This window comes from Rhinolophus sinicus, linkage group LG05 (genome assembly GCF_036562045.2).
Source record: "Rhinolophus sinicus isolate RSC01 linkage group LG05, ASM3656204v1, whole genome shotgun sequence".
Taxonomy (NCBI): Eukaryota; Metazoa; Chordata; class Mammalia; order Chiroptera; family Rhinolophidae; genus Rhinolophus; species Rhinolophus sinicus.
The window spans coordinates 101,093,009-101,113,206 of NC_133755.1; the positions used below are offsets into that span (position 1 = coordinate 101,093,009).

General features: G+C 36.4%; 1 protein-coding gene across 29 annotated transcripts in view; it reads right to left on the bottom strand.

Moving 5' to 3' along the window:
* Window positions 1-20,198, bottom strand: part of DST (dystonin) — a 428,022-nt gene that overhangs the window by 12,977 nt on the left and 394,847 nt on the right. For all 29 annotated transcript variants that reach the window (XM_019734644.2, XM_019734631.2, XM_074333118.1 and 26 more), the window contains 12 exons: window positions 19,426-19,581; window positions 19,014-19,220; window positions 16,537-16,656; window positions 13,639-13,808; window positions 12,122-12,281; window positions 9,397-9,591; window positions 8,769-8,897; window positions 5,419-5,562; window positions 4,547-4,735; window positions 2,946-3,075; window positions 1,073-1,236; window positions 124-286 (listed from right to left, as the gene is read on the bottom strand). In XM_019734644.2, the coding sequence (XP_019590203.2) occupies window positions 124-286; window positions 1,073-1,236; window positions 2,946-3,075; window positions 4,547-4,735; window positions 5,419-5,562; window positions 8,769-8,897; window positions 9,397-9,591; window positions 12,122-12,281; window positions 13,639-13,808; window positions 16,537-16,656; window positions 19,014-19,220; window positions 19,426-19,581 (1,927 nt within the window). The remainder of the gene's footprint in view (window positions 1-123; window positions 287-1,072; window positions 1,237-2,945; window positions 3,076-4,546; window positions 4,736-5,418; window positions 5,563-8,768; window positions 8,898-9,396; window positions 9,592-12,121; window positions 12,282-13,638; window positions 13,809-16,536; window positions 16,657-19,013; window positions 19,221-19,425; window positions 19,582-20,198) is intronic.

The following is a 20,198-nucleotide window of genomic DNA, read 5'->3' on the forward strand; positions in this document are numbered from 1 at the left end:
TTATAGTCAAGTTCAAAAGCGACACTTTATTAGTAACACAAGTGTACTGGCCCCACAAATTTAAACTGCACTTATTTTCTTTAAAAAATTACATCAGTTTCAGTCACTTCTCTTGGGACTTACTTGAGGAAAGAATCCCATCGATAAATTCTTGTCGGGTTATTTTCCCATCCTGATCTTTATCAATTCTCCTAAAGAAATCCATCACCCGAGATTTCTTGTGATTCATCCATCGCATGTATTTTTTGCGCCAGATATCAAAATCAAAGTTAGCAAATTCCCTCAGCTGAAAAATACAAAGGGTGTTTTGAGTGAGTTAATGCTGTGCTCAAGTTACATCTTAATGCTATATGAATGATGTTATTTTTCAGTGATCCTCTAGATAATACACATAGCTTTCTCACTTCAAAGAAAGGTATGATCTTGCAAAGCGGACTGGTTGGTACCATTTTTCCCTGTCAAGTTTTATTTCATTACTGTCACTGATTTTTCTTTACAAATAGAGGAAACAACTAACACTCCTCAAAAACTCCAAGTGAAAATTTCTGAGAATGCCAAAGTCACAAAGGTAGTGGCGTGCCCCAATATAACACAATGGTAAATCTTATGCCCACCATGCACCAGGCCCAGCTCAACGGTTCTTATGTAACCCCTCACTCTCTCTGCTATTTGCCATTCGAACTCCCCGGGACTTCTAAAAATTCCCCAATTTCAGAACCTGAAACTCTAAATCTCAGATTACATAATACATATAATGAAAATATCTGAATTGTAAATGGTTATATTTGCCAGTTAATACCACCAAGTAAACATATGTCAAGCTAGATCTTTTCTTGAATTGGCTTCTGATTATGTTAAAATGTATTAGTTTCCTACTTTATTGATTCTCTACATCCGAGTCCCATATATCAGGTTCCCTCCTCCTCCCACAATGTACATACTCATGGTATTAATTTTAGAGGTAAAATATGCACTCAAATAGCAAGAGTTTCCTTATCTGTTATCAGGGAAGTTGAAAAATTTGGCTATGTGCTCTGGTGAGACAATGCTGAATGTACATGTGTTTTCCAACCTCCTCTAGTCTGTCCAAGGCGTCGTTCAGCTTCCTCCTTCTTTCCAATGCGAGGAGCCAGACTTGCTGCCATTTGCTCACCAATAAGTTGACCCTAGGATTCTTGGTTTCAATTTGTGTCTGTGATCCAGAGGGATATAAGCTTGATGCTGGGAAGCGTTTCCCTGTTGAAATATAACTTTAGTTAGGATGGCAGAGTCCAGAGTTCTGAAACACGACAAGGCTTGGCCTGTGTTGTTCCTAGCTCAGGCGGAGTCAACTTAATTACCGGGTATTACAAACACAAATATCCTATTTAAGGGATACATAATGTCAAGGTACAAATCTGTTTTGTTTATTAAGGATCACATACTCGTCATATAAATTAGAGAAATATATCTTGACAGGGGCATTTAAATGCTGGAAAGCTCTCTCAATAAATGTAGGCTTTAATCGGTTTCCAGCTTCCAACCCAAGCCACCTCAATGATAATGAAGTACATTGTGATCCTCCTCTCTGTTAAGGAATGATAAAAGAAACCTCCTAGGGAAGTGAGATGTAGCTTAGAATCATTACGTAAACCTAGCTGCCCTTCTTAGAAAATAAGGCTGAAAGGAGGGCAGGTGAGGGCAAGAAGCACTGGGCATTTGTTAGAGTCAGAGCCAGAGACTTTACAATTCCAATCAGCCATGGAAGCGTGTGTAGGATCCCAGCTTTCATCCAAGTTCATTTTCCACTGAGATTGTGTGTTTCATAGGCATACTCACACCCCCGTTTCCTTACCTTACTAATGTTTTCTCCCTCTTTCTGGCTATTTTTCACAAGTTTCTATAACATCACAGAACAATTATCTCAACACAGTTTCCTCACCAAAATAAATAGTTAAATGTGGCCTAGAAAATCCTTGGCCTAAGGTCCTATAGGAAGTTGCTGTCCAAGGTGGGATTTGCGCAGAATTCCTAAATCATATAGGGCATTACACGTATAAAAATATCAGTAGCTAACATTTATTGAGCATTTAACTATATTCCAGAGTATGTGAAGCACTTCATACACATGAACTGATTAAATCCTCACCACAGCCCAATGAGGTTATAATTGTCTCCTTTTACAGATGAGAAAATTGAGGCTCAGAAAGACAGAAAGTTTAAGTAACCTCTCCAAGATTACATTTCCCAAATGGTGGGGATAGCTAAGGAGTCTGTCTCTACAGTTCTCAACCACTTTGTTACCTTGCCTCCTTCTGCAACACATTAACCACAATAAATCTGAAACAACTCTTTTTTATTATATTAACCACAATCAATCTGAAACTTTTTTTTAAATTAAGGCATCATTCAGAAATATACAAAATATATGAAATAAATTGTGCTTCTTTTAAATCTTCTCTAAGCTATTGTTTTAAATGTCATTTTATTGGGTCAAGGCAGCCTGAGAAGTAAATAGAGCCTGAAGTCATAGGAACATAAGCAAAATCTATCAGATTGCTGGTTACAAATGAACAGTTAGGTCATGAACTTTATCCAGGTCATGGTTATTTCTGTTACATTCCACTTTGAGGTTGTTTATATAATAGAAACAAAATGAGACCATTCAAAAGGGGTTATGATTTCTGTTCTTGTTGCCAATTTTTCAGTTTCTTCTAGCTAATCTAAAAGATACACTTTAAGCAAATTAAATTACATATAGAGACCTGGATGTATCTTTTTCTTTATTTTTAAGTAAGTTGCTACAAAACTTAAGCCCATGTATTCTTTTAAGAAAATCTTTTATGATAGAGCACTCATGTAGAAATCACCAATTGCTCTGAAGTTTCCTATGGTAAATCAAAATGAAAGAAAACCAACTTCCTTGCTTAACCATCTTCATTTTAAAGAAATTGGTCATGGCTTACTTCCTGCTCGTCCCTTATCCAAGACTGGAATATGGGACTGTATCGAGGAAGGATCAGCTGTTCTCCTCTTATAGGTCTTGGTAACTTTATCCACATCAGGTTGTTTTCTGGTCATTTCCTCCATGAAGGTCTGCCATGAAAGAAATTGTATCAGTTAAATCCAAGTATAAGTATACCAGAGAAAATCACCTCTAGAAATGAACTAAATACAGAAGGTAAAAAGACCGTGTTATTATTTCTGAAAAAACAATGAACCATCACGTTTTATCTTTAGGGGGAAATAAATCTAAAGCATCATAACATAGTATTTCCTCATTTCTAAAAAACACAAAATGTTACAGCTGGTAAGTAATTACAGCATTACAAAAGTAATTTGTTTTACTTTGAAGACTCCACATGGGAGAGGCTGTGTGAATAACATATCGTGACTGTGCACCACCCAGGAGCAAGCATCCATGCTCTTCCTGAAGGATCTAAAAGTGACCATTCATCTGCAAAGGCACTCGTTAACTGGGGTGGCCCCTAAGACTCTTCTGTGGCACATTTCACCTACACATTTGAAATATTTAAGATGGTTTTGATATACAGTGACAAAAAGTATCCTCATTAAATGGAGACATGTTTGAAATATTTCTGTCAATGAATATGCTAAGGAGAGTAAAAGTAATTCATGTTAAAGTGTATATTTAAAAGGTCTGAATATCTTGCCATTTCTTATCTCATCTCCTTAGACTTATAAGTACTGTTTTCTAGGTATCCCTGTATCTGGAATATGTGGCAACAGCAGAGTCTGGTGAAAGTGATGGAGAAAGGAGGAGGCAGATAAAAGTGAAGTGACACATTTCTGGAGTATGTGGCACACTGGGGAACTCTGACCACTTTAAGACCTCTGATCGTAGAGAACATGGCCTGAGACATTGCAGGGCCATTACAGACATCGATATCGTATGCTTTTCTTAAAATATAATAAATGGCAATGTTAACAGCTTAACCAACCAAGCTAATACAACATTTCTTTTTGTGAATGTATATTAAACTAACAAGCAAACAAATAAGAGTTGGTGTGATGCCCATCATTTCAGAGTTTTAAACAGGTAGGATAGACAGGAGAAGTAATTTTTTTGAAGCAAGACCATACAGATCTGTATGTGACGTCCTGTTAGTCGTCAGGGGAGATGTTTAACAGCAGACAGTAGAAAATGCAGACACGGAGCACTGAAACAAAGGAGGGTGAGATCGCCGAGAGAGAGAGAATGAACAAGGTGTCGAAAGCTGAGGATATGATATAAGGAGAGCTGACATTTGCAAAGCAGGCAGTAGGACGGGAGCCAATCTGAGGCAGTGCCACGTGAGCGTAACTTAACAGGGGCCCAAAAGGAATGAGTTTGGGGGAGATGAGAGATGAAGAGGCAAGACCACCAAAATGCAGTAACTGTGACTAGAAAAGTTTTAAGGCAGTAGTAGAATTAGAAACACAGTTGGAAGGAGTTGAAGAGTATGCGTAAGGGAGTGAAGGTAATAAGCACAAAGCAATCTTTTGAGAACTATAGCAGTGCAAGAAAGAACATAAGAGACAGGGGTTAGGGAGATATTTATTTTACCTGGTGTTCTGCAATGAGGGCTTTCACCTCCTCGATCTCCTGGGGGATGACTTCCTTATCCTTATCGCTAAGTGTAGTTTCAGCCCATTGCAACCACGCTAGCAATGCTTCCAACAATTCCTGTTTAGCAATGAGCCCAGCCAGAGCACTTGCTAATCTCTGCTGATGTTGCTTCGCCCAGGCCAGCACCTGTTGGAAAAACGGAAATTTCTCTGAATTTATTTCATCTTAGTGAATCATTTAATTGATGTAAAATACACAGAATTTAAATGTAAATTAGGATCATCCTGGGCTAGACCCACAATGCTTCCAGTCTTTCTAGATCCCCTCTGTGGTACCAAGAACCAGCTCGTGGAGGATATGGGAGCCCTCTCTGATGTTCATCAACTTCAGAAGTTTAGAGATGTGTGTCAACAGCCCAGGCTTCCTTTTGCTTTCAAACTTAAGTTCAAATATGCATTCTCCGAGGGATCAAGTGTACTTACTCCATGTAGCACAGAGTAGAAATTAAAATAGCTAAGATCTTAAATACAGAATTTACTTTGTGCATGCAATTCACTCCGCAAGCATACACTCTGAAATACTATGCAACTCCCTGATTATTCCACGGACACAATGTGGAAATGGGACACAAATTTATACAGCGAACCAAGTAATTGCCTTTTCATATTTCAGGGACATAGATGCAAATTCCTTTAACATTTTAAAGAAAACTGGACTGCAGAGACAGATAATACACACAAGAAGGGCATTTTAGAGAACACCTTTCTCTGCAGCGGCCTTGTGTTCCCATGGCCGTAAGTGCCTCTTAACTGCTGACATTTCCATACCCCAACTCTCAAAGCTCTAAAGATGAGCTGGGACACACTGACCTCCTCAAACCTGGCCCGGATGATGGTTATCCAGTGCTTAATGGTGGTGATGGAATCAGGGTGGCAGATGGCCAAAATAGCGTCTCCCATACTGGTAGCTTTATTGAGTGCGGCTCGTTTTTCTTCCAGTTTCTTCATGAATTCCTATGGCAGAAACAAAAACTTCGATTAGCTGTTGGCACTGACTGAAAACGAGACTCTGGTGACATTCGTTTGACTGTCAGAGTTAAACAAATACACAAGAACTTCAAGTGGCTTATTCACAGCTAGAAATAATGTACTAAGTGGGGAGTTTAGGCAGAAAAAGGGACAAAAATAGGAAATAAACTTTCTGATAAGCATTTTAAAATAAAAGTATAGCATAATAGCTCACGTTTCACAAAATGTATTATAAAAACATTCTCTCCTAATTTGTGACATATTAAAATTACATTATTAAATTTTTAATAAAAAGTGTTCTATTATAACAAATGATACAAGGAGGTATTTAAAATATCATTAACTGTGTCAGGAGGGATACAAATACATAAAAACAAAAATGTCAAGGAAGCGAGAAGGCTGGGCAAAAAGCTATAAAGGGTTATAGGTGTGGAAGAGAGGGCACAAATGTCCAAGCAAGAAGGTGTCAGGGGAAGGCTGGAGGGAGGGTACCTGAGAGCGGGCAAGCCCGTGAGAGACCTGTCCTTCTCAAAGGCCAGTAAGCATTGCTTTCTGCCCCAAAAGGACCAATCAGCCCACAGGTCCAAGGAAAGGCTTTTGAATCAACCTTTTTATAAATGTCTCACATACATAACTACTTTCTACCGTCAAAACTAAATCCATAGATACATGGATCATAGAACTCTGCAAATGTGGTTAAAAAATGAGGACCTTTGCCCTAAAACAGGTAACATGCTCCCCAAACCTCACATTGAATTTTAAGCATCCAGATACCCCAAACTATCTGGAACCCCATGCTAAGAAGGAACCCTTGGTCACAAGGGGTGCCAGAGGTTGCGTACATAGCTGATGCCCATGCCACTCGTGCCATGTGACTGAAAATACAAGTGTTTACTATAAAGTGTAGTAACCTTTTGTTTTTAACCTCTGTGAAGCAGCTCTGTCATGTACCTCTTACTCAGGCATTGTGCTAAAATAATTTGTCTACATACATATCCACTAGATATTAAGGTCCACAAGATCAAAAAGACTGTGTCTTACTCAATTTTGTGTCTTTGTGATTGAATAAATGCTTTTTAACCTTTTATTTACACATTTTTACTGCTGTGGAGTCAAGGTTCAATTAACAATATACTCCACTAACATGACCTACTTTTTAAATATCATGACCTACTTCTAAAAATATTTTAATTTCCCCCAATATATACCCTCTCAGATGAAAAAAATAAAAAACTTTATTGGGAAGAGAAATCCAGAGGTTAATAACATCTGCACTTTTCCAGAGGGCAGTTGGTCTGATCATGTACTTTTAATCACTCGGATATTTCAAAGAGCCTGGTCCTGCCGGCGCGTTAGGACTGGACCGTCAAATTCTCACTATGTTCTGTGCTCTTCCAACCTCATCTGAGTGCTACGTTAGGGGTATGTGCTCACGTAGGAGTGCTTGCCAGTTTTCAGAAATTGAATTATGCTGACAGGCCTCTAGTCCTGGGGCTGAGAAATTAAATAAAACATTCTGTTTTTCTCCTACTGGTGAATGTGTGAAGGGAAGCAGAGGAAATGAAAAAGAATGTTACTTCAAAATATCATTAACTGAGAAGCCCTTTATACAATGACATGTTATTTAAATAGCTTACACTATTTAAAAATATTTGAAGATAATGACAATAAGTCCTCACTTAACACTGTTGATAGGTAGGTTCTCCAACTAAAAGCAAAACGATTTAACGAAACCATGTTTCCCACAGCCTAATTGATATAACCAAGAATTAAGGTTCTAGAGCATCTCATCAATGTTGTAATATAATGACATTGTTGGAAGACCTACTACTGTATTTGTAAAAACCACTACCTCTGCTCTAGATATCTGTCTCCTGATGTTTCTAGGGGTTTCCTGGTCCTACTGTGAGGGTGGTGAGACCACAAGTGGGCTCCTTTCTGTAGGGTTAGTATGGACCCTGTGCTTCAAGGGACTACTTCTGACCCAAGCCGCAGTATGTTAGAAGAACTCAATGCTGGCTGCTGATCAGCCAACAGTAATACAATCTAAACTAGATTTTCAAAATATGGAACTGAATAAAAAAAATTTATAGTAAGTTTGACGTAATTTTCCTACTCTTACATTCTAGCTTCAACTATTTATATTTATTTATCTATCTATCTATTTATTTATTTTAGCTTCAACTTTAAATGGCGTATGTAGCATTTCATTCCTCCAGATAATACCATACAAGGTCACATCACTTTTATTAACGACAAGGCAACATTTCATTGCTATGGCTTAAATAACCCATCATTGAGAGAGCGTAGTAATTAAATAAGAAAACTCTGTAAAGGATGTAACCCATGCTACACTGGAAATAATGATGTATTTCCAATTTTACCTTGAAAGGTGAGGTTACTCGGTGGTTAAACAGATCCTTTCAAGTTAATTGGAAATGATAACATCAATACTGCATTGAGTGTTAGCACTGCAAATTCCTGACTTTTTGAGTCAAAGGTTAAAAAACATCTGTTAAGAGCTACCTAAACCACTCTCTTAAGAGTTTTGCAAGTTCTATGTATTATCATTGGAAAGATCTTGATCTGAAACTCAAAGGCCAGATTTTTGTTTATTCAAAAGTATATGTATTTATTTCAATTTTTAAATTTGTAATTTATACCAGAATTCACAAAAGAATTTAAGATGGCTCTTGATTAAAAACAGAATTGGCAGAGGCTTAAAAACAAAATTTGAAGGTCAGTTATTAAATTTCCTCCTTTTCTTGCTTACAAATGTCGAAATTATTAATTGACAATTCTAAAGGTATAATTTTGCCAAACTGCTCATTAAGTTCCTTCTTTGAAATGCACATAGAAGTGCAACACAATTGACCAATGTGGGTCAGAAGCCAAGTAACCCCCTAGAAAAATCAATGTGCTTCCTAACGGTAGGAAACAGAGTGACTAATTTTAGAATAACCACCTTCTTTATAAAGAAAACATAAAAAGATAGCTATACATACCTGTGTATAGGGGCATGGGGACATACTTATGTAAGCAAGGAGGACACTGGAAAATTCTCAAATGTACCAGACCTTCAACTACTTCTCAGGAAGGACAGCATTCATGCAGCTGATATTTGCAATCATGAGTCTATTTTCTCTACTTGGAGTTTCTCATTAATTTTACTTAGCATTTACGTGACTCACTTTATGCTGATCAATGAGAGTCCGAAGAGCATCCTCATCGTCTGGGAGAACACCATGGAAACGAAGGGTTTGCTCAGCCTCAGCCAGCCACTCCAGGAGGGCATGTACCACCGAGTGAAATTCCTCTGCCTAGCAGTACACACAGACACACACCCCAAACAAGATTTCCAGATATGCTCGTTAGTGTAGTAGCTCCTTCCTCTCCATGAAAACCAAGTTTTATATTTAAATCAAGCAATTGCATGCACTATTCCCATTAAAAAGACAAAGGCATATGGCGCTGCGTTTTACAAATTTAAGGACACATCTAATATGTTGGAAAGGCCTATATGAAGAATAATTCACCACTGGAATAATCTGATTTCAGATGAGTGGCAGCCCATTATACACACAAGCTGAAAGATTACTCAAGCAGCAGTGAGGATTAGAAAGCCTCCCTCTGTAGTAATTAAAATTCTTGGGGGACAGAATGGGGGGAAGGAGCAAGGCAATGATGCTGTAAGAGTCTCCTTCCCTGTGATTGTCCTGGTTAAGAAATGAGGAGTCTCACGGTTCTTCACGAGAGCAGTTCTTGCCGAGGCTTCAATACCTTGTCACTACCCCCAGCTAAAATTTACATGACTTTTACCTGATGCAGAGCTGCTTCTAATCGTGTTTGCTTTGATACAGAAAGTGCACACACGGTCTCCCAGCGTGTGCTTAATTCCTGCATCTGGACCTTGACCCAGGAGGAGTCGTCTCGGCTGCCTTCTATGAGCTCTCGGGCGGAGCGTTTCAGGGCCTGCACGCTGCTGGTTCTCTTCCCCAATTCTTTTTGGAAGCCCTAAGAAAACCATTATTTTTTATAGAAATTCATTTTTACATTACAAAACCAAAACAAGTACCATCCTGTTTGAAATACATGTGTGTACATAACATCATGTTCAGATCTCTAAGACCTACAGTGGAAGGACCCATATTTTTCACAGCATCCGTAGATCACACATGACCCTGCTCCTGTCAAAGCACTGTTACAAACACAGTCTTGTATAAATTTGCTCGATCTTGTAATTCTCCTGAGTGAGTAACCTTAGTTTTTAAATGACACATTGGATTTAAAGAATGGTGGCCACGTTTCTTCATTTCAATTTCATACACACACACACTCACATACACAAGCATCAAATTCCTTTTTTTCTACGATTCTTTAATATGGTGTACCAATTCCTCTCAAATCGTTAGTGAGTACCAAGTGTTGGCTAACATACTACTCTTAATTAGTAAACGTATCTAACAGCTAAACGTATCTAACAACTAAGCAATGCTGGGTTCTTCACACAGTCCTTAGAAATAATGGCAGGGAGTTTCATAGGGAATTGGCACATAGTCCCTTTTTTCTGTAACACGCTTTTTTCACCTCTCACAGCATCCTGAGTACTAACTCATAACGTCTAATTTTAGAAGCTGAAATCCTTATCTGCCACATTGGAGTAAAAATTTTGTGTTTCTTTTCTCCCATTGCATTTTGATGAACTTCGATGTGCCAGGAGCTAAACTGGCTTCTTTTAGCCACAGATTTTATCTAAGAAAGGAGCCCAGGATTCTTCATTTCTGATCCAAGACTCTGTATATGCAACTAAATCTTTCAAAAAACCAACTTCACGTATAGAATAAATTTAACTTATTTTTCTAAAAATTTATCACAAATGAGTATTCCCAAGCACATTTTATAATTTTGGCTATAACCATGGGTTTCTATTTTGATACTCAGATCATTCATAAAAGAGAGCCCATCAAAAACAATGAAAAAATAGTGTGATAAATTCTTTGCTGATTTCACTCTAATAGTATTAAACGAGATGTGCCTGCAGATAAACACACACACACACACACACACACACACACAGAGGGTACAGTGTCTAAACATTCTATTTATGATAGGACTAGTCCAAGAGTTGAGTTGCCTTTCCAATGTACTTTGTAAACTTAAACTTCTTGAGCCTTCCAATTGTATTACTAATGCTGAATGATTAATTCATTCCTGATGACCCTTAATATATTAAAAAAAAAAAAAAAAAAACCTGGCAAGTGCCTAGGGGAGTAAATATTTAGACAGTGAGCTTACAAAAATGGCATTGATGTAAAAAGTAACATTACACTATTCATTACTCATTGAATGAATGCCAGGGAATGGAAAAGTTTATATTAATCATGCGCAAAACATTGGTTTTAATATAGGCAAAGCAACATAATTTTTTAAATTTTTAATTTTTGCAGGCCCAATCAATGTTCCTCATCTATTCCTTTATTTTCTAATATTCAGAATAACAAACTCTCTTTTATGGATATAATGAAATAAAAGAACCAGAATAAGGGAAATAAATATGCAAAAGGAGCAACTACGTATATTTAAAAAAAAAAACAACAACAACAACAACAAAAAACCCAGGTAAGATCAAAATAGCATAACCAGGAAAGTATAAACAGAACGTTTTTAATGAAATAATGTTTTGAACTCAAAAACTATAAAGGGGAAATACAACATTCAAGTAGAATGCTGTAAGATAGCTATATATTAGGTTGGTACAAAAGTAATTGCAGTTTTTGTAATTATTTTTAACCTTTTAAACCACAATTACTTTCGCACCAACCTAATATAAAGTCAACTCTGATACAACCATTCCACATTACTACTGCACTTCAGGTTGTTTTCAAAGTTCTTTATGTGGTAACACAGCATTTGATCATACTTGAGGACCTTACACTCAGTATCAGCTGGACGTCTCAAATATGACCTTTGATTTGCACAACAGTTTAACATATAATATCAGGAGACTGCAAGGAAACCAATTTTCTTAAAGTAATAATCAAATCCCTCACAGCATATGCTGTTGTCACATAGATTGCTGTAGTTCAAGCAGCAAGGACAAAATATATTTTTTAAAAAAGAAAAGCAGCTGATCATGACCCCCACAGATCATGTCACAAATCTATTCACTTATGCAATGACCAAGTTCCAGGTCACTGAACGATTTTAAATTATATTACATAATTATTTAAATGAATAAAAAAAGATAGTAAAACATTCTTGAATCATGTTTTAAAGCACCAGAGAACCAAATCACTTTCCAAGAGCTAAAAGGTTTTAGATCTAGAAATTAAAAACAAAAATATTTCATTGATACTAATTTTCCAATATCATTTAAAGTTGGTTTCCTGATTCTGCTCAAATGTACATGTATTTCAATATTAAAGACTGTTATGTAGTATGATATATAGTATCTACATTTTAAAAGGCTAAGTTAAGTGGTTATAGTTTCCTCTATATTCAGAATAATCAAGTAAGATCAATAAAATGTCCCAGATAACAATACCTTGTGATTATCGATCAGATTCATCACTAAATCAACGTCTCCATGGACAGGCTGGTCTTCTGCCAGCTGGGGTTCAACTCTATATAACCAATCAATGAGGGCCTGCAGGGCATCTGTGAATTGTCCAGAAAATAACAGGGCTTCCTCCAATTTGTTTTGTCTGCAGGGAAAGGTGGAAAATCAATCTGAGCAACAAAAAAGCTGCCCTATACATCCAAACAGCTAAAATTCATTTATGAAGTTTGAGCAGTACTCAAGAGGACAAACAATATATTGGTATTCACTGCTGTTGCTTTGTTTTCCTTAGAAAATAACAACACCTTTTCTCATACTTTCTCTTTTATTCCTTAAATACAAGGCATCTGTTCCAGGAAAATTCGCTCATCATCACATTTGGAAATCAATGACCTTTCAGTTTCTTCATGACAATATGACTTTTTAACTAATTTTTTTTTTTTAATTTAGGTTTTAAATGAACATACAATAAACTTAATTTCTTTAGGTATACAGTTCTATTCATTTTAATAAATGTGTAGATTCATGTAACTATCATCAAAATCAAGATACATCATCTCAAAAATCTCCCTTGTGTGGTCTCTTTATAGTCATAGCCTGCCACCATCTCTAGTCCCCTGCATTTACAGATCTGTCTGCCATCACTGATTTTTCGCCTTTTCAAGAATGTCATATCAGTGAAACCATTTATATGAAATTCATTTACATGACTATATGACATTAGAAAAAGCATATAACCATTTGAGAGTGGAAATTTTAAAGATTTCAAAAAACATACACACACACACACACACACACACACACACACACACACACAACGTATTATAAAATTCCCTAGAATTGAGTATAATATTCTATTTAGTCTTGATATTGACAAAAGTAATTAGACTAAGGATCAATGAAAAATTTGAGAACATTTCTAAGACATTTTAACTCTTCTAGTACTATTATACTTTCTTAAATGCTAAACAACTTTGAAATAAGTTTTGGGCCTTCATGGTTGAAGTGTAATGAGAAAGAGGAAGAGTAGAAAGGGGTAGATGGAAGATGGAAAGGAACACAGGGGTCAGATCAGCAGGACCGTGACACCACATTAAGAAGCCTATGTTTTAGTTCATGCCCAATATTAAGTCCCTAAAGGGTATGAAGCAGTGGGTAACAAAATTCTATTTACATTTTTAAAAGCCCCCCCCCCCCCAGTAGTTATGTAGAAACTGGATTAAGGAGGACAGTAGCAGACCTGGGGAGACCAGAAGGCAATTGCTGTAGTCAGGTATGAGATGACAGAAGCTTGGAGAGTGTTATCACTTTTGCGTGAATTGAGCAGTTAAAAATGAGTAATAATGAACAGCAAAACCTTCTCAGTGCAGGTACGGTGTAAGTGGGGTACTAAGTTCTCCAGATGAAGTATTTAAGGTTCCTAAAATACCCTGCAGAGTACCACTATTGTGTATTCGAAAGAGGTCTACAAAGTTACCAAACTGCCTTAAACAACATTTTACCTTTCCACAGATTTTCCACAGATAGTATCCCATTTGTCTCTGAGTTCACTCAACATGTCATCCAGTTTCAGGTTGTCATCAGCCAGGGAGGTTTTCTCCTTCAGAGAACGTCCAGTTCTGTTGGTGGTGTCGTAGACAGAATGCTTGGCTCCAAGTGATTTCTGAAACTCCTATATATTTAACAAGAAAATGATGTACATTTCTATTTAGGACTAATAAACAAATAGGAAAGGAATTAAAAGAGACATCCCTAATAAATGGAGTCCAACCACCGAAGAGACAGCAAATAATCAAGTCAGATAGTGTAGTGCTATGTTCTACACAGGAATACACAAGGGTAGAAAACAATTGGTATATTTTCAAATTGAAGGATTTGTTTTTCTCAGAAGCCAGGTGTCTCTGAGAGTACTTACTATTAAGAAAATAATTTCAAAACAAAACAAATCCCGAATATTTTGTAGCTATAAGCCACAAACAGTAGGCTAGCTATGGTAAAATAGAATTGCTAATAAACTATTGAAAATCCCACAGTTTGGAGAGGAAAATTCTGAGTTAAAATTCTGAGTAACTACAGGTCCGGTAAGGACACAGAGTGATTCAATAATGTACAGGTTTAAATTTACTACAGTTCTTTTTTTTTTCTTTTTTTTTTCGGTCAAACAGATTTATTGTCACACATTTTGGATAGTCACATGTAAGTCAGGATGTCACATGTAATTTTATCTGTGAACCAGGATGAGGGTTAAATAAGAACCACGTCTCTCGATTCCTACATTTGGACCTACTGCTCATTATATTTATACCACTTCGGAAGCCTACCCCCTCCTCTCCACCTCTATAATAACCTCTCAAAATCTCAGAAGATCTACAGACAACTCTTCCAAATACCAAATAGCATCTATGCTTTGCTACTCTTTACATTGTTAATTTTTGTGTGAATGTGTGTGTGTGTGTGTGTGTGTGTGTGTGTGTGTGTAAGGGGTGAATTCTATTCTTTCTACACAACTCAATTATAAGCTTTTCTCAAGCAGGGATATCGCCTTTGTAGAACCCTCGTTATATTCTGTGTGTGTTTATAAGTATGTAATAGGAAGAATGAGAACTGCTATTGAATATATGATCTCAGGGATGAGAAGAAATAAAGGTCAATTTACAAACTCATAAAGGCAGCTTACAAACTCAGAAAATCACAGGAACACTAATACAGTAGTTCTTAATCCTGGCAAGCACATTAGAATCACACCAGATACTAAAATACTATGCAAATGTATAATTTTCCAAGATAATCTGTTACAATTACGTAATAACTTTTTATTGCCTTTAAAAGTGAGACATGTTAAGTGTCTTATTATGACTACAATGTTTATTTTGCCTTGTACTAGGAGGCAACTACATCTAGGCATTATTAAGCAATAAACACCATTATAATATCACACTATTTCTATAGTTCGTTTTCTATAAATATTTTATTTTCATGTTATTCTAAGCAGAATGCTAGCTTTAGAATCATGGTATTGGCAGATTTTCTTCACATAGCAGACACATAATAAATGTTATAGGTGGACGTGGGATAGGTGAAAACTTTTTAAAGACAAAGAGTACCCAAATAATGAATAGAAACCACTTCTTTTAAAATTGGCTGAATGTACCTTGTATTTTATCTTCAAGAAATGGTGACTTTGACAATAGGTCAGACTAGGTAAAACAGAGACCCTAACAGGTTTCTTTGCATATTCTTATTTCTAGGATTCTCTAACTTCAATATGCGATATACTTTCATACAACTGCAAGATACAACATCTATGTCCAAGTTCAAATAAGGCATTTTATACTGAGAAGGAGGCTCTTATTTGTCCATGAGAAGGGAAAGAAAAGGTACTGCCCAATTGTCATTGCGCTGCCAGTATTAGATGAGGCACCTCACAGGCGCAGGGTGCCAGCAGAACAAGCCATTCATAAGCCCTCATGTAACTAAAGAACAGTTGTTCTATGTTTCCTTCCACCATCCTAGGATTTCGACCCTGAGATTAGGTAGAATCACTAATGGAAGTAACCAACCTGGGTGAAGATGATGGCTAGAATTTTCTGATGATGACCTTATATTGCTCCATTTTTTTTCCAGTCTTTTAACAATTATCATGTACCAAGCAATAATTTACATATAAATACCTAAAACTGTAAAACTGTTTTCAGGAACCACTCTCCTTTTCCCATATCTTTACCCTGAGGGCTGATGATAACTTTACAAAACAGAATGGTAGAAAGACCCAAATTCAAAAGATTTGAGGAGGATGAGGGAAATGCTCTTTGAATGTCATGTAGTAAGAGTAGAAAAGGTAGAAAACATAAAACACAATATTTCTACATCTTCTAGTCTACACAAGAAAGCCATTGACTGTGTGTCTTTGAGGGTAAGGATGGAGTGGAATTTCATATACTGACACATACACAATAAAATGTCAACGTAGGAAGGAGAAACCAATTTTCCCCACTGTACTGTTTAAAAGAATCTATATGGTGAAATCTATATTACTTTTTGCCATGGAATTATCTTCTACCTGGTCTATGAAAGAAATTACAAGATAAGATAGTTGTGAAAAATTGAAATACCAATGTTTGAACCCCTATAAATCCTTTACATGTTTTAGATTGTAAGACTTCCAGTTTTAATTTTGTAGGTTTTATTCATTAATTCTGGATCATACTGGAATGGTCACTGGAGAGTAAAGATACTGCCACTTGACCAATGTGAAGGGCAACTATTTTCCAATTTAATGGGGATCACATTGAACAACCTTTTTTTCTCCAGTGATGACTAAATACACAATCAAGTAAGAATTTATAAGTGATCTTGAGACATATAATGACACCACATGTTTTTCTTAATTGTAGACCCACCTTATGCTGTGCAAGTTGTGTTTTTATTTTGTCTGGGTCATTGGCGATTTCCAGTTCAGAATCCAAAGACTTTTCTGACTCTTCTAGCCACTCCATAAGTTTAGTCCAAGCTTCGTGGAACTGGAAAGAAATTCACATTTTGTCCAACAAATTTTCTGGTATACTTGCTATATTTGAAATCTAATATATACTTAAAATATAAATTAATATTAATGAAAATGTTGAAAATTATTAAAACAACATTTCTCCTGAAGAAGAAAAAAGTAATAGTTTCATCAGCAGATTATCAACTGTCTTCTTAACACTTGGCTTTTGTGGTCCTGCCCCATGGTCACTTTGCTATAATTCATTCAAACACATAAACTTTAACAAAAATAGAAATGTTAAGGAGCATTTAATGTTAAGGACAATATCTCCCCCTTTTTTTTCTTAATAATTAACATAAACTCTCAGAGAATTTTGTTTGCTCCCTGCTGTCTCTTGACAGATCTGGGTTTACTTCTAAGCTGCTAATTCCTATGTTAAGAAAAAGAAACAAACGGAGAGAGAGAGAAGGAAAAAGTTTGTAAATTCGTCTTAGAAGGCACAAGGACAAACAGAGGTCATTTCATTTCTATTTAATACAAAGGTAGTTCACATCTCTATCGCTGCTATCAAATTCTCAAATTATTGCCTGTGCTTCACATATGGTTTAATATGTAAGAACACCCACAATGCTTGAGTTCTACCAAAACATAATTCTCTTTGGCATCTATGACCTTGAAATAGTCTGGTGCTACATATATTTAATTTCACCCACAGTCTGTTTTCTGTTTATCATCGAGAGCTAGTGGGTACTATTTCTGGAGACCAAATTGTGAAATTGGTTATAAATTATTACTCATAATAAACTTAAGTGAACAGATACATAACAAAAACTCTATTGAGTAATCAAAATAAAATGTGTTTTCTATCAAAGTACACTAACAATGAAATAACAAAAAGACACTTCTTACAAAAACAACACAGTAAGAGCACAGAATCACAAAGTTACAAGAGCACACTAGAGATTCTCAGACAAACCTGCTTTCCCTACACATCCCTCCCACAACTTGAATCAATTTAAACATGAAAACATGGAGGCCAAACTAGGCACAGAGACTGTCAAAGTCAGAGAACCATGATCAATCAAGATCTGAGCCAAAAACTGAAATATTAGAAGAATAAGAAATAAATTAAAGGTACAACTAGTCATGGTGCTAGGAAATCTTGCTACAAATAACCTTACTACAAATAAGTAGCACAGGCTACATCAGTTGGATGGTAAGTTTAATGATATAAACACATAGGTTCTAAGTAAGGCTGGTCCTACTTCCAAAACTACCGGTACAACACATACTGGTACAGAAGAAATGTTATACTTTTGCACTGAAAACAGTAGGAGACCGTATACAGCTAGTTAAACAAATTGTGAAAATAAAACTGATTGAACATCTCATACCATTGAACATCTCATACCTCCAACTCAAAAAGGGATATATGGTATGTAATCCTATAACAATGCAATTTGTCATTTCTAAAGCCTTTAAAAACTTACCCTGACAGCTTTAAACTCTGAAACACTTGACTCCCATGACACCTTCTGCATCACCCAACTGAGCCTAGCTCCCCAAAATAATGGAGTCCAACACCAATGATGAACAAATGCAACTGAATGGGGCAAAAAGTTATTATACAATTCAGCCTCAATATTACACTTTCTAGTTACTAGTAAAAATCAAAGATATATATCAAACAAGGTGGGTGCATCTCTCTGTTCCTTGGAGGAGACATAATTTTACTTCTCTGTGTTTAGTCTAGAATAGAATATTAATAACAGGTGAAGGAAGATGTAAGAAAAAGCTGCCCCAAGAGATTCAAACAATTTAAAGTCAGATGGAGCTGTATCAGGATATTAGAAATGAAACGGAGGTTTGCCAACAAGTGTACAGATTCAGAGGTGAACTCAGACATAGAATACGCCCTTTCAGAGAGCTGTCTAGAGGGCTGCATGTTTGGCTCTCGGCTTTCATAGTGTGTGAAGAAAGTTTGGCTTCAGAACTAAACAAAAAGTAGCAATATAACAACGTATGATGTCTCACTCTGAGTATGAGACTGGAGGTTAAAAGGACAAAGAAAAAAACACACAAACCCAATAACAAACGTTTTGAGTCTCTGTTTGGGCTTTAATGTTAATAGTCTATCTATGAAGTCAAGCTATAATCAGCCTTTTCCAAATGAGTCTCCAGGGCCTGAAGTTGCTGCCAGGTCAAAAAGTGATGTCATGATGCAAACTTAGGCCACAGCCCCGTTAGGAAACAAACACCAAATCATGGCTTCATGCCATGATTGTTACACCTAATACAGCCTGCGATAAAAGTACTTTAATAACATACGATGTATTGCAACAGCTAGAACTGATTTATTGCCAAGTTCAGAGAATTTTTATAACGGTTTACCTGCTTGGCCCTCTTCCTTGCATCATCCAAAGATCTTCCTCTTTCTACTAACCGTTGAACCACTTTTTCCCATCGACTTTGTACACTGATAAGTAGATTCTTAATGAGGACGACATCTTGTTTCTGACTAAAATATTTGAGGTGTGTTCCAGTTTTATCCAGCTCTATTATCTGCTCACGGTGAGAATTCACTTCATTGGCAAAGACCTTTCCCCAAAAAAAAGGGGGGGATAATTAGAAACAAACGAAAAACTGACCTATCTTGAAAATGCTTCTGGTGTCATAAGCTGAAACTGTTTCAAAGGACAAAAAAAAGTTGTCAAACTACCAAATTCATGCTTTTGACATTAAAACAGTCTGTTGTCTAAAAGGGTCTAAAATCAGAAAGCTATCCATTTGAGTAATAGCATACCTTGTGTTCATCGATTTGAAACAAGACTGTGTCCAAGATGAGACTTGGCCGAGAGGCTACATTTAGGGTCTGTTCAGCCTGGGTAAGCCAGTTGATGAAGTCTTGGAGAGAATTGTGGAACTCCATTGCCAAGTTGAGGGCCTCTTCCAGTTTAGTCTGCAAGGACAGATTATTTAGTATTTGATGATTTTCAAGGGGTGTTTTTCCCCCAGTTTAACCACTCTCTAGCAGATTTCTTTCCCATCGATACTTATTTACGTGTAATCTATATTATCTAAACAGTTTATGAACGTAATGGGCCTTCACTAAAATACTGGCAAACCAAATCCCTTGAAGTATAAGTAAGAAGCATCTCACTGCAGCTAAAAACATTTTAATATACCTAAAATTGTGGGTTGGGGGCAGTGAATCCCAGAACACAATTACTAAACAGAATCTGTAAAAGGAAAACTTGACATTCATACAATTAATTTTGGGGATCCAAATACTATGAAATATATTTATGTTCTGTCAGTGAGCTTCTCACGGATTTTTGTTATGTAAGTGCTTGTTACATATACACAATTATCTCATTCTCTTGATCTCTCACTCTCCCTCCCCTTACATACAGCCTTTTGCTTAATAAGTATGATTAGAATAGAATTATTTAACCATCCAGAATTTGAGTGGTTCACAAATTTCAAAATATACCTAGTAACACAGATCTATGATATCCCTTTATCTATGTTTGAATAGATACCTTTAATTCTGCTTTTCTATGTAAAGTCAGAATA